The sequence below is a fragment of the Nicotiana attenuata genome, unplaced genomic scaffold, assembly GCF_001879085.1.
Source record: "Nicotiana attenuata strain UT unplaced genomic scaffold, NIATTr2, whole genome shotgun sequence".
In the NCBI taxonomy this organism is placed as follows: Eukaryota; Viridiplantae; Streptophyta; class Magnoliopsida; order Solanales; family Solanaceae; genus Nicotiana; species Nicotiana attenuata.
Window position 1 is genome coordinate 13,833 of NW_017673349.1, and position 15,534 is coordinate 29,366.

The 15,534-nt window shown below is 39.8% G+C and overlaps 1 protein-coding gene across 1 annotated transcript; it reads left to right on the forward strand.

The window, feature by feature from the left end:
- Positions 1–11,167: 11,167 nt before the first annotated feature.
- LOC109216116 (GDSL esterase/lipase At1g71250) lies at positions 11,168–14,004 on the forward strand. Its single transcript, XM_019380246.1, has 5 exons — positions 11,168–11,492; positions 11,646–11,773; positions 11,871–12,113; positions 13,218–13,476; positions 13,647–14,004. The coding sequence occupies exons 1-5, from the start codon at positions 11,243–11,245 to the stop codon at positions 13,874–13,876; spliced, it is 1,110 nt and encodes a 369-aa protein (XP_019235791.1). The 5' UTR covers positions 11,168–11,242; the 3' UTR covers positions 13,877–14,004.
- Positions 14,005–15,534: the final 1,530 nt, after the last annotated feature.

Here is a 15,534-nt window from a genome sequence, read left to right on the forward strand (position 1 = left end):
CATTTTTGCTAGGCCTTGGAGCTTTTGAGAGAGATTTAAGAGGAAATTCAAGCGAATTTCGTGGAGGTAAGATTCTTGGAACTAAAACTTGTTTCTATGATGATATTTTATTGACTAGACATGGAATTTATGGAAATTAGTGGTTAAAAATGGAGGATTAGGGCTTGAGTTTTGGAGAGCTTTGAGTGGTGATTTCAGGGGACATTTGAGGTCCGACTTTGATGTTGGTATGTATAGACTCGTGGGAGGATAAGGATTTTAGTGATGTAATTTTTATCGGAATCCGAGGTGTGGGCCCGGGGGTCGGTTTTGGCCAATTTCGGGATTTTTGAGTTAATTTGATGATTTTCGTATGGGTTTCATTTCTTTAGCGTATGTTGATGATAATATACTGATTTTGGTTAGAGTCGGAGCATTTGGAGACCGAATCGAGAGGCAAAGGCGTCGCGGGCTAGAGTTTGGCTTCGCTTGAGGTAAGTAACGCTTCCAAACTTCGTTCTGAGGGTTCGAAACCCCAAACTATGTGTTCTATGATTACTATTGAGGTGACGCAAATGCCAAGAATGGGCTTGTGGGCGTGCACCATGAGAATTGCGGCCTGGATCATTCCATGGTACCGCTTAGTGACTCTTTCTTGCTAATATCTGTGTTGTAATTATGTGATTAAGTTAATGAGCTGCAAATCATGCTAATTATCATGTTAAGGCTTCACGCCATTACAGTTGAGACCCGAGAGGTCGTTTCTTGCTGTCATATCATTTGCTTCATTGATATTTTGTACTCTGTCCTGTTCATGCATATCATGTCATGCCTCAGTCTTGATTATTATTATTTGACACATCATATCATTGTTTGGGCTAGTATCATGACATTTTGAGCCCGTGTGTGTGAGACTGGAGAGTGATAACTAAGTGACGGCAAGAGCCTGATATTGAGTGACAGTATGGGATCGGGCTACACGCCGCAGCGAGATATTGAACATGCCTTCGTTGGCTTTGTTATAGCACTTGGGCTAAAGAGAGAAGCCCCTCCAGAGTCTTTACACCCCCAGTGGGCGCAGTTGACGATATTGAGGGATGGATCTTCCCTGGACATGGATCTTGTCCGAAGTATTTATATTTTGGAGATGGATCTTCTCCATAAGCTAGAATGGCCTTCCTCGGTACTGGATGACTGTTGTCAGTGATGTGTATATATTCCGGGATGGATCTTCCCTGGGCCTTGTGAGCCATATACAGTACCGAGTGGTTGTGAGTTTGTTATTGATATTATCTGGAGATGGATCTTCTCCGTAGGCTAGAATGGCCTTCCTCAGTACTGAGTGATTGCAATCAAAGATGTATATATTCCGGGATGGATCTTCCCTGGGCCGTATGAGCCATATACAGTACTGAGTGGATGAGTATTGAGGTTGTGGGCACACGAGGCACTCAGCATGGTGCATTTTCATACAGCATGTGCATTGACATGTAGATGTAGCAGAGTTACACTCCTTTACCTTGTTCAAACCTTCTCTGTTTTACTGTTCGAGCTGTTTATTTAACAGAAAGCATGCCTATATTTCTGTACATTATTTCTGATATCCTTGAGGAGGTTGAGTTCGTCACTACCTATCAGTCCAAAGGTTGGACTTGTTACTTACTGAGTTGGTGTACTCACGTTACCCCCTGCACCTCGTGTGCAGATTAAGGCACTTTGGATTCAGTGGCGGATGTTTGATCGAGGCTTCTAAATTAGAAGATTATTGAGGTACCTGCACGGCGTTCGCAGGCCTTGGCTCTCCACCTTACTTTCCAGTTGTATTCCAGCTGTTCCCTTAGACATTATATGAGACTATGTAGTTTTCCTTAGACACTCATGCACTCAATGACACCCCAGTTTTGGACTGGATCGTATTTATTCATGGAATTTTTTATGTTTCAAATAGTTTTTTAACTGTTAAAAGCTTCCGTAAATGTTTTCATACTAATAATTATCGGATTGATTGTTAAGTTGAGGCTAGCCTAGTTTTACGATAGGCGCCAACACGACAGGTCGGGTTTTGGATCGTGACAAGTTGGTATCAGAGCCTAGGTTGCATAGGTCTCACGAGTCATGAGAAGGTTTAGTAGAGTCTCGCGGATCGGTACGGAGATGTCTGTACTTATCTTCGAGAGGCTGCAGAACCTTTAGGAAATAAACTTCACATTCTTAAATTCCTATCGTGCGACATTGATTCAGCTCGAAGCTTAACGCCTTGAATTCCTTCCACGCATTCGTGTACGCGCATGAGCGCTCGGTATCAGCTGTGCATCGACGGCTTGTGATTCCCTGATCGAAGGGAGAGATATGATTTCTGTGAGTTGATGCTGGGCCAGTCTGGAGGACTTGACGCCGGGATTTGCTTGTAGCTTGAACACTGAGGTGTTGATTCTGTGAGCACGTGCTTCTGGATTTATATGTTCGGTAGTGTCCCTATTAGTGGGAGTGATGACGGCATGACTATGTGGTGAGTATGATGTGACTGCGAGATGTGTTCATATGAATTGAATGTGACGAGAAGCGTCTGCTTCAGGATAGAAGGAACTATTAGGTGCTTGATTTCCATCTTGATTTGATGTATAGCCCCGAGTTATGAGTGTGTGAAGGATCTTTTCATGTGGTCTACTTGGGGAATGGAGTAGGTTTCATGTTACGATATGAGCTCAGACTCAGGAAGATTTGGTGATTGCGTAATGCTTATGGCAGTGGAAGGGTATAGAGAGAAGTTAGTTTGAGGCGGAGCAGGTGGGTTATCTCCTGCGGAGTGTTCTGAAGTTGTGTGAACCCTATGTTGTTTGTTGAAAGTCCTCTTTTACTAGTGAAATATATGTGTTGCAATTTGAATTTGGATCGCTTAGAAGAGTGGGCTTGACTATTATGAGGGAGAAAGCGAGATTTGCAGAAGATTTGAAGTACTAAATGGTTTATGTTGCACGAGCTCATGAGGGATTGGGTTTAATCTCACTGTGGTATTATGGCAGTGATAGAGTAAATGCATTATGAATTACTGTGTGTTTTGATCTATGGCTTTGAGCCAAGTGGGGGAGTCTGCTATTGGTCAGTGGATTGTACGGTTATGTGTGGTGTTGGTTCCAATTTGAGGTATACTGGTGAATCAGCTATGGCTTGCAGAGGTTGAGAACGAGGATGACTTGAGTACAAGAAATTTCGGATAAATGTTGGGCTATGCTATATGGGTACATGAGAAACATTGAATGATCTAACTGTGGTTTGTATGGTTTAGAAGAAGGGGTTACTTCCTGGGGTGTTGGAGTGCTAATGGAGCACATGTCGTTCGGCCCGTTTGATCAGTCTAATTGAGGTTTGAGCAGAGTGGACGACTCCCAAGAATGGTTCTAATGGATTCGTGATGTATATGTAACAATTGGGAATCTTCAGGACGTGTATTTGGCTAGAAACTGAGGTTTACTTTGGAGGGTGTCAAGACTTGTGGTATTCTTATATCAATTATGGATTCTGCATATCAGTATCAGGAAGGTGAAGGTAATGGCTTAGATTCGCATGAAGTCTCTTCAAGGTAACAATTTTGAATGTGGTACTTTTGGGAGTATTTAAGAGAGTATCCAGCGGCTTATGAGCCTTAGACGGTATGGTCTCATGCTTGAGTCTCGTGTGGTGAGTCTAGATTGAGGACTGCGGTATTATGGCAAGGGGAAATATCAATTTGAAAGAAATTTAGAAGTAACTTGGATAGATAGGACAACTTGGTAGTAGGCCGGATCGGCATGGTAAGGGATATGATTAGTTCTTTGGGTGCTTATGAGGTAATCAGTTTCTACAGATGTATCGTGGCTATGCTCTTGGGTTTTCGGTGGCTTGCGTGGCTGCGTTGAGTTAGGAGGATTTGGTTCTGATGGTTAGGTTTTGAGCAAACGGGATTAGGAGAATTCTCGGTAATTTCTACCGCGGTTAGAGATGTATATTTCCTACTGGCGTGAGGAGCATGTGATGAATAGTGATTTTCTTCTAGATGGGATCAAATGGAAAGTTCTCGGCTAGTTAAGTACGTAATTGCGTGTGGCTCGAAATGGACATGACGTTCTCATGTTTATCCTAAGATGGTATGGTATATGCGGTATGTTGTGTAGGGTTGAGATTTGCATGTGTAAGGTCACGGTTCAGTTCTGAAAGGAAGGTCATAAGTTCATAGGCAGCACGGGCAGTCTCAGAAGATTAAGGAAATGATAGTACCGATTGGTGTGGCTTGATGAGGGTATGTACTTCAAAAAGGGAGATATGTTTGAGTTAGGGATACTTTATTGGTATTGCGGCAATCTCTTGTTGGATTGACTGCTGATATTCAAGTTTGTTTGGTAGCACAGAATAATTATACGAGTACCCTCGTAGGATGATTGACTATTAGAGGTGTGTTATATATTCGAGCGGTGGAGTTGGGATCAGATATGGTGATTCGTGTGCTATGTGGATTAAGAGACTGGGAGTTCTCATAAACAGGTTTGTTGTGGTTGTGGACCGCGTATATCGGTATTGTGTGGCGACTATCGGGGGTTTGGAGACTCGGGTGGATCCTTTGTTGCATAGTATGTTCGATTTTGATGTGATATTGGGTATGGACTGGTTGTCTCCTTGTCGTGCTAATTTGGACCATTCCGCTAAGACGGTGATGTTGACTATGCCGGGGATGCCACTGATTGAGTGGCGAGATTCGACGGGTTATGTTCCCAGTAGGGTGATTTTTCATTTTTAAAGACCTAGTGGATGGTTGGGAAGGGTTGTCTTTCTTATTCGGTCTTCGTGAAGGGTGTCAGTGCAAATACTCCTACCATTGATTGAGTTCCACTGGTGAGGGATTTTCCAGATGTGTTTCCTGCAGACATGTCGGGCATGCCGACGGAAGGGTTATTTGTTTCAATACTGATTTGGTGCTGGGCACTCAGCCCATCTTCTATTCCACCGTATCGTATGGCACCGGAGGAGTTAAAGGAGTTGAAGAAGCAGCTTCAGAAACTTCTTGATAAGGGGATTCATTGGTAGACCAATATGGATGTGTGTTCTGCATTGAGTCGGCTTTGTTGACTCCGAGTTGCTATTGTTGAGTGATGTGTTGATTCGATTGTTATTGAGCTTATTAGTGCTCTAGCGTGATCTATGAGTTACCTTTCCGTGTTGCGANATACTATTAGATTCGATTTCAGCATGTTGGAAGGATAATATCGGGATTCGGCTTAGAGATTTACTATGGTCCTTGCCAAAGGAGAGGGAGTTTCACGAATGATTGATCTGAGGAATGGTTATGACTTTTTGCGTGCTTCTTTCATCATTGGCAATATACGAAGGTGTTGGAATGAGGCTTTATTTGATAAGAGGTTTATTACCGGTATTAGGTTGTTTGAGCAGTTGCTGTGATTTGAAGTTTTCACTATGAGTGTTCTCGTGGTATGGTATATCCTGTGATTTCCATCTTGGATTGTGGTTATGGCTTGATACAGCATGTCCAGATTTGGTCTGTAGATAAGAGATTCTGATCCTGTAGATAATTTCGGAAGTGAAAATTTGGTTCTATGGTTTATGGGCTAGGTTGGATTTTGAAATTTCAATTACATTGTGCTATCGGACCTATATGAGATAGGGTGTCGTGGGATCACCCCCGGGTATATGCATGGTAAGGTTATTCAGCAATTTGATGGTTTTCGGAACAACTCTGGGCACGTTCGAGGAAGAACGTATGTTTAAGTGGGGGAGGATGTAACGACACGGCCGGTTGTTTTATGAATTTCAGCCCCGTTTCCCCCATTTCTGCTTCATTATGTCTTGTTCAGTTGTATTATGTGGTATCGGGTTGGTTGGTTCGAGTTCGGAGTGGTTTTGTGGAGGAATGAGACGCTTAGTCTCTTAAGTTGTCCATTTAGTTGGAAAAGTCAACCGGAAGTTGACTTGTGAGTAAACGATCTCGAAATTTGGTTTTTATGATTAGGATAGCTTCGTGAGTTGATTTGGGACTTAGGAGCATGTTCGGAATGTAATTTAGAGGTCCGTGGTAGATTTAGGCTTGAATTGGCGAAATTGGAATTTCGGCGCTTTCCGGTTGGTAGTGGAAATTTTAATATCGGGGTCGAAATGGAATTTCGAAAGTTGGAGTAGGTCCTTGGTGTCATTTGTGACGTATGTGCAAAATTTCAGGTCATTCGGGTGAGGTTTGATAGACTTTTTGATCGTTTGCGGAATTCGGAAGTTTTTTGAATCCTTAGGCTTGAATCCGAGGGTGATTTGGTGTTTCGGCGTTGTTTTGAGTGTTCAGGGGATTGGTACAAGTTTGAATAGTGGTATGTGACTTGTTTGTACTTTTGGTTGAAGTCCCGGGGGCCTCGGGATGATTTCGGATGGTTATCGGGAAGTTTGGGAGTTGGAGTTTGCAGCTGAAGCTGCTGAGTTTCTGTCATAACCGCACCTGCGGATTGGGGACAGCAGGTGCGAGCCGCAGAAGCGGCGTATCGATCGCAGAAGCGAAGGCCAACAGGTTCAGCGAGCATCGCAGATGCGGAGGGTATGTCACACTTGCGAGCCCGCAGATACGGTGACTTGATCGAAGGTGCGGAAGGAGTGTGTAAGTGAAATTCCGCAGAAGCGGACTTTAAGTCGCAGGTGCGGGGGTCGCAGGTGCGGTATTGTACCGCAGATGCGGAACCCCTGGGCAGATCATATAAATTGTTGCCTTCGCGAATTTTAGGCCACTTCTCACCATTTTTGCTTGGCCTTGAGCTTTTGAGAGAGATTTAACTGGAAATTCAAGGGAATTTCGTGGAGGTAAGATTCTTGGAACTAAAACTTGTTTCTATGATGATATTTCACTCTTTAGACATGGAATTTATGAAAATTAGTGGTTAAAAATGGAGGATTAGGGCTTGAGTTTTGGAGAGCTTTGAGTGGTGATTTGAGGGTCCATTTGAGGTCCGACTTTGATGTTCTTGGTATGTATAGACTCGTGGGAGGATAAGGAATTTAGTGATGTGATTTTTATCGGAATCCGAGGTGTGGGCCCGAGGGTCGGGTTTGGCCAATTTCGGAATTTATGAGTTAATTTGATGATTTTTGTATGGGTTTCATTCCTTTAGCGTATGTTGATAATAATATACTGATTTTGGTTAGAGTCGGAGCATTTGGAGGCCGAATCGAGAGGCAAGGGCGTCGCGGGCTAGAGTTTGGCTTGGCTTGAGGTAAGTAACGCTTCCAAACTTCGTTCTGAGGGTTCGAAACCCCGAACTATGTGTTCTATGATTACTATTGAGGTGACGCAAATGCCAAGAATGGGCTTGTGGGCGTGCACCGTGAGAATTGCGGCCTGGATCATTCCATGGTACCGCTTAGTGATTCTTTCTTGCTGATATCTGTGTTGTAATTATGTGATTAAGTTAATGAGCTGCAAATCATGCTAATTATCATGCTAAGGCTTCACGCCAATACTGTTGAGTCTCGAGAGGTCGTTTCTTGCTGTCAAATCATTTGCTTCATTGATATTCTGTTCTCAGTCCTGTTCATGCATATCATATCATGCCTCAGTCTCGATTATTGTTATTTGACACATCATATCATTGTTCGGGCTAGTATCATGACATTTTGAGCCCGTGTGTGTGAGACTGGAGAGGGATGACTGAGTGAGGCCGAGAGCCTGATATTGAGTTACAGTATGGGATCGGGCTGCACGCCGCAGCGAGATATTGAACATGCCTTCGTTGGCTTTGTTATAGTGCTTGGTCTAAAGAGAGAAGCCCCTCCGGAGTCTTTACACCCCCAGTGAGCTCAGTTGATGATATTGAGGGATGGATCTTCCCTGGACATGGATCTTGTCCGAAGTATTTATATTTGGAGATGGATCTTCTCCATAAGCTGGAATGGCCTTCCTCGGTACTGGATGACTGTTGTCAGTGATGTGTATATATTTTGGGATGGGTCTTCCCTGGGCCTTGTGAGCCATATACAGTACCGAGTGGTTGTGAGTTTGTTATTGATATTATCTGGAGATGGATCTTCTCCGTAGGCTGGAATGGCCTTCCTCAGTACTGAATGATTGCTATCAGAGATGTATATATTCCGGGATGGATCTTCCCTGGGCCGTATGAGCCATATACAGTACTAAGTGGACGAGCATTGAGGTTGTGGGCACACGCGGCACTAAGCATGGTGCATTTCCATACAGCATGTGCATTGACATGTAGATGTAGCAGAGTTACACTCCTTTACCTTGTTCATACCTGCTCTGTTTTACTGTTCGAGCTGTTTATTTATCTGAAAGCATGCCTACGTTTCTGTACATTATTTCTGTTATCCTTGAGGAGGTTTAGTTCGTCACTACTTATCAGTCCAAAGGTTGGACTTGTTACTTACTGTGTTGGTGTACTCACGTTACCCCCTGCACCTCGTGTGTAGATTCAGGCACTTTGGATCCAGTGGCGGATGTTTGATCGAGGCTTCTGAAGTAGAAGATTATTGAGGTACCTGCATGGTGTTCACAGGCCTTGGCTCTCCACCTTACTTTCGAGTTGTATTCCAGTTGTTCCCTTAGACATTATATGAGACTATGTATTTTTCCTTAGACGCTCATGCACTCAGTGACACCCCGGTTTTGGGCTGGATTGTATTTATTGTTGGAATTTCTTATGTTTCAAATAGTTCTTTAACTGTTAAAAGCTTCCGTAAATATTTTCATACTTATTATTATCGGATTGATTGTTGAGTTGAGGCTGGCCTAGTTTCACGATAGGCGTCATCACGGCGGGTCGGGTTTTGGGTCGTGACACAGACTGAGCAGACTTATTATCAAAGACCAACCCTTCCGCTTGACCTGAATTCTGAGAATCTAAAAGGTTAGCACAAGCAGCAGTCGTCTTGAATTTGTTTAGCTGGAAGTTGTCGGGGTAACCATGAAGCTTGTAGCAGTTTTCATTGTTGTGCCCTTGCTTTTTACAGCATTAGTAAACGACATTAGATTTCTTGAGATCAAAGTTAACTGTTTGAGGATAAGATTTCTAAGGACCAACTGATGAGGAACTAGTGTAGGGCTTTTCAATTCCAGTTGGAAAGCATATTCAGAATTAAAATAATGAACAGGCAACTTTACTTCAGACCAACTCTCATATTGAAGCAACATAGAGTAGATTGTATCAATGTCAGGAAGAGGTTTCATAAGCAGAATATTTCTACGTGCACCAGAATAATTGTCCTTTAGCCCCATCAGAAATTGATGTACCTTCTGATCCTCTTCTAATTTCTGAAAACCCTCTTTACACCTACAGACACAATCAGGATAAGTAATGGAATAAGCCAATTCATCCCACAATTTCTTGATTTTAGAAAAAAAAAAAAGGAAGCTATGTTGGAAGATCTTTGATAAATAGTTGCGATTTCCTTGCGTATTTGAAAAACTTTGGTGCCATTAGGTTGACCATATCTTTTCTCTATCTCTTTTCACAATCTTTTAGCGGACTCAGTACGCTACACTCTCCCTAATGTCCAACTCTAAGTTGTTTAATATCCATGCAATAACCATGTCATTGCACCTATACCATGGCTCATAGAATGGAGAGGTCCTACTGGATTGGAAATAGTTCCATTGACAATTCCTAGTTTATTCTTACATGATAAGCCAATAAGCATTCCCCTTCTCCAACTGCCGTACCCATTACTATTAAACCTATCAGTAATGATAATCGTCCCTGGATTATCAGAAGGATAGAGGTACAGAGGATGTGATGATTCAACAGAAGAAGAACCAGATCACATAACAGAAGGTTCAGAGATAGAAGGATCAAAAGAAACCATGGTTGAGAGCCAAAATTAGGTCTTTAAAAACTAAAAATTACAGCAGCACAAATCCACCAAATTAGGACACAGAACACACTAGAAACAAGCAACACAAACGAGATATAGAATAAATTGATACCAGTCTTGTTTAGAAACTCGAAGAAGTAGGAGTCTTCGACAACAATGAGCAAAAGTACACATCGGAAAACGGCAAAATACACTGGAAGAAACCTTAAACTGCAAACACCGGGAACTAAAACCGACAAAAAAAAAAAAAGAAATTCACCAGATACTCGATTAATCAACGAGAAAATTTCACCGCAAAAAAAAAAAAAAAAATAAAACAGTGAAATTGGACGGTGAGGGTAACATGGCAGGAAAGCGCGAGGTGTGGTCTATCCAGAACCGTACTCAGATACTATGTTATAATGTGAAATCAAAGAGAGAATTGACAAAATCGAATGAAGAGAGCCCTAGAAACTTTAAGGGGAGAAAGAGGGAAAAATCAGTTATACCGAATTATATTGCTTGACTTCTCACGTGTCCAAAAATATATGCCTCTTATATTTACAACAATGATTAAGAAGAAATAAATCAGTAATAGATAAGAATGGGCCGGGTCCTCAGGTGCACTATTATGTTGGGTCACCAGGTCTGTGTTGGGATGAATGGAGCAAGCCCAACTTCACTACAACATAAACTGACTATTAACCATCACTCGAATTGGAGGTTAGACTTATGTCCCCTTCCTTTGCAATATTTTGCTAATTATATTAATAAACGAGATAGGGGTCAATGCCATACTTCCCATCACTATCACGGAATTGAAGATGAAAGCCTAAACTAAATAAAATAGGGGCAGCGTAAAGGTGGAGGAGGCGAGAGGAATGTGAATAACTTATCCAGACTATAGTCTATGCAAAGCTGTCAGACTATAGTTAAAGATAACATCAGCAAAGTACAAAAGTGGGAGAAGCCAATTAGATAAAGAAGCTCGATTGTTTCTACTTGAATATCGTTCAATTTAGTCATTCATTTTCCATAAGGGTATTATTTCTAGTCTTAGCGTTGTTGCTCTATCAATTAACAAGACAATATAATTAAATTAAAGGGCATACAGAAAACATCCCAACATTGAACAGAAACCTGCATCACATGTACTTTGCTTCTATATATCCTTAATTGATTGAATTGGAAACAAACAACCAAAAGGTAAACGAACTAGACGTGAGAAAAGAAAAGAACATACCAAAAACCAGGAAAAGTCCGTTAACAAAAGTAAGATTTTCTGGTACTGCTTACGTACTAAACGGTTTCAAAAGATATACTAGTATAATTAACATGTAAGTAATCCGGCCATCTCTTTTTCTTCTATTTCATCTTTTATATTTATTCAAAGTAGAGGGGGGAAAATAGAAAAAGAAACTGTTAGACGAAAGTCATGAAATCCACCAACGTTATTGAAATGAAGTGTTCCTTGATAATATCTTTGTTGGTTCTTCTTATGTGTTGCTCATATGGTACTACTGCACCTACAGCTCTATGGGTATTTGGTGATTCTCTAGTTGATAATGGGAATAACAATTTCATCAACTCTATTGCCAAATCAAACTACTACCCCTATGGCATTGATTTCAATAGAGGCCCTACTGGCAGATTTTCCAATGGCAAAACCTTTGTTGATATTCTTGGTAATTAGTTTCTCATTCATTAAACATTATTATTGGTCATAGTTGTGGTTGGCAAACTAATTACATCTGATAGTAGTAAAAAAGAAAAAATGGAGTAACAAGAAAGATTATAATAGTCAATTTGAAACAGATATATGTTGGTGCATATTTCAGGAGAATTGTTGGGAATCGCTTCTCCTCCGCCCTTTGCAGATCCAAGCACAAGAGGCGGTAGAATCCTCGGGGGAGTAAACTATGCATCTGCTGCTGCTGGGATCCTCGACGAAACTGGCCAAAACTATGTAATTATAATATGCTAAATTAATCCTCCTGCATGCAACATATAACTGTTTCATGGTGAAATATATTTAATGTGTGCATATATATATATATATACAGCTAGAGCGTTACACGTTGAGCCAGCAGGTGATAAATTTTGAAAGCACATTAAGTCAGTTAAGGACGATGATGAGTCCGGGTGATTTAAACACATATCTATCAAGATCAATTGCAGTGATGGTGTTTGGAAGCAATGACTACATAAATAACTATCTCATGCCTAACATTTACACTTCCAGTATCAACTATACTCCTCAACAGTTTGCCAACCTCCTTCTCAATCACTATGCAAGGCAACTTGTGGTAAGCAAGATGTGATTTATATTAATTATACCTTGTTCTTCTTTTTAAATTATTATGTATCCCCTTGTTTATTTTGCCCACTTTTTATGGGCGGTCATGTGTATTTACCTTTTATAGAGTTGATGTATGGATACTCACTCAACTTTAACTTTATTGTACCAAGGTTATTAAATTACTTTTTATGATATAGAAGTCACTCAACTTTACTTAAGTATCACGAAAGTCCAAAAACTATTCTTTAACGAAAAAGTCACACAACTTTGCCTAATAGCATGTTTGGCCAAGCTTTTTTTTGGGCCAAAAGTGCTTCTTTTTTTTTTTTTGCCAAAAGCTTTTGGCCAAAAATTGAGGTGTTTGGCCAAGCTTTTGGAAGGAAAAAAAGTACTTTTGAGCAGAAACAGAAGCAGTTTTGGAGAAGGAGAAAAAAATAATTTCTCTCCAAAAGCACTTTTCTGAGAAGCACTTTTGAGAAAAATACACTTAGTAGCAGTTTTCAAAAGCTTGGTCAAACACTAAGTACTGCTCAAAAGTGCTTTTCAAATTAATTAGCCAAACACAAACTACTTCTCACCAAAAGCACTTTTTTGAAAAGTACTTTTGAGAAAAGTACTTCTCAAAATAAGCTAATTTTAGAAGCCTGGCCAAACGGACTATAAGTATCACAGAAAGTAACGAGAAGGGAAAAAAGCATACCTTTTTAATGATACTTAAGCAAAATTGATTGGCGTTTTGGTTACAAAATTATTTTAGTGACTTTCGTGATAATTACACAAAGTTGAGTTAATGTTACGTTACAAAAATATTTTACTGTATAGTGTAGGGCTAAGAAAATTATGGACTTTTGACGGGCCAGCCCTTTTTTATGCGCCGCTTTACCCTGAAAAGGAAAATGAGCTTTGCTCCTCTGGGCGCTAGGCGCTCCCGTGACCTGATAATATAAATATTTTCAGTATATTGTGTATAGAAGTTAAACCTCTTTCCTAAAAAGATATAATAGCCTTTTAGTCTTTCCTTGTTGTTTGTCCTCTTATTACTAAATGTCTCCACCCTTGTAGTGATCATTGGCGAAAGAAAGCAAGTATTGACTACTTAATTTGAATGCAGGCTTTGTATAGTGTAGGGCTAAGGAAGTTCTTGCTAGCAGGAGTAGGGCCACTGGGATGCATTCCCAGTCAGTTGGCAACAGGGCAAGCCCCTCCTGGAAGATGTGTTGATTATGTAAACCAGATGCTAGGCAGTTTCAACGAGGGTCTCAAATCACTCGTTGCCGCTATGAACAACGGCAGTCACCCTGGATCCATTTTCGTCTATGGCAACACCTATGCTGTTATTGGTGATATCTTAAACAATCCTGCCAGATATGGTAATGATCGGCTAGGCTCAATAATGTCACACTATATTTAGGATTTAAGTTATATATACTTACAGTACTACACAAAAATTTACACATCAGTGTAGCTTAACCTGTTATAGTATGTTCGTTACGATCAGTGCTTGTTATAGAGATTTACATGCGGTCATGATATATGGCAGGGTTTAACGTATGGGACAGAGCATGCTGTGGAGTGGGGAGAAACCAGGGACAAATAACATGCATGCCGTATCAATTTCCATGCCTGGACAGGAGTAAATATATATTCTGGGATGCATTTCATCCAACGCAAGCTGTAGATGCCATCTTGGCACAGAGGGCATTTTCTGGCCCCCCTTCCGATTGCTATCCCATCAACGTTCAGCAAATGTCTTCTATCAATTTTCCGTGATGATGTTTAAGCCGAAAGACAAATAAGGAATAATCTTCTTGTAATCTTCTTCACATGTGTGTTAATTTTATATCTGTAATGTAAAACAGCAGTTTGCATAAATGGTTGAGCTTGCTTGTTGTCAACTAGTAGCATCTTTTATTGCGGAATAATTATGTTATATTTTGGGGAAACAAATGAAATTAACTAGATTGATTGCAAAGCTTGAATTAGATTGTCAACCCGACCTTGCCTAGTCCTCGCGAACTTTGGATTTCGACGGGCTACGACAGGCAGGCCTTTTGTTTAGAAGGGCCTCAAAATTGCAGCCCAACCCTTCAATTTTTTTGAAAACAATTATAGAAGCTTTTTATTATTACATGTTTGTTACATTTCGCTAGCAGCTTCAAGTTAGGGATTTTTAACTAGCTATATTATATTAGAAACTTATTTTTCTATTTTCTCTATGTTTTATAGTTTTTAATAAGTATCTAGGTTTTTCTTACAAAATGTATATATTGCTCCTTAAAAGGCTCTCACTCCATTACAATTAAAGGGATTCAATAACATCATTTCCTCTTCTTTTTTTCTCCTCTTCTCTCTCCTTTTTTTACATCAAAATCCCTTAATCTACACCCAGAATCTCCATCTTCTCTCTTCCCACCATTGCCGGAAACAACTTTATAATATTAAAAAATCATCAATTGCATCGTTCTTTTGCTGGGAGACTGGACAACACTGAAAATGAAGAAACATTTAGATTGTTGCCAGAATTATTTCCAATGGTGTTCCATTAAAAATCATTGAAGCTTTGAATTCGATATTCAGATTTGGTGATTTATTTAGATTAGATATTCTTGAGAATATGCTTTGCGGTTTATATCTCAATTTTGAGGGAGATTAGTTAACTATAGAGTTGGTTTTAGGTGAAATTTCTTATTGAAACTCAAAAAAAAAAGTTGCAGGAATTGTACGATGATTGTATGATAACTGTATCATAATTGTATTTGAATTGTATCAGATACATCAATGCCTAAAACCTAACTGCATCATACTTGTATCACAATTGTATCTAACTTGTATCTGGCATATTAATACCGAAATAATATCAGATACAATACTAATAAATTAATATATAATTATCATATATTTGTGATACAAACTGTGAAATTGGTCACGAACTCACAACTGCTCATAACAATATACAATTAATATACAATTATCATACATTTGTAATACAATTCCCTGCAACCATTATAATACATATACAATTATAATACAATCGCAAAGCATTTCTGAAAAACTGTGATACAATTATGATCTTCATCTTCTTCAAGTTTCAGTCACAACTCTACACTAAAAACCTAATATAATCGTACTATAATTATGTTAGAATTGTATTAATTATTGTTTTGGGTATTGATGTATCATATACAAGTCACATACAATTTTGATACAGTTATGATACAATTGTAAAACAAATCTGATACAATTATCATATACTTCAGATTTTTTACCTATCAATGAAGAGAGCATCTACAAATCGAAGTTCAAACCCGTAAGATTTTAGTGAAGAGATAGCAATTTGGGAAGATTTCTATTAAAAAGTCATATAAATCAAGAATGCAGAGAATGATAGAGTTGAACGAGTTATATAAGAAGAAAGATCCATCAGACTT

Coding starts and splice junctions, on each gene's coding strand:
- LOC109216116 (XM_019380246.1), top strand. CDS start 11,243: ATGAAATCCACCAACGTTATTGAAATGAAGTGTTCCTTGATAATATCT. Junction 11,774..11,870: donor ACGAAACTGGCCAAAACTAT/GTAATTATAATA, acceptor ATATATATACAG/CTAGAGCGTTACACGTTGAG. Junction 12,114..13,217: donor ACTATGCAAGGCAACTTGTG/GTAAGCAAGATG, acceptor ATTTGAATGCAG/GCTTTGTATAGTGTAGGGCT.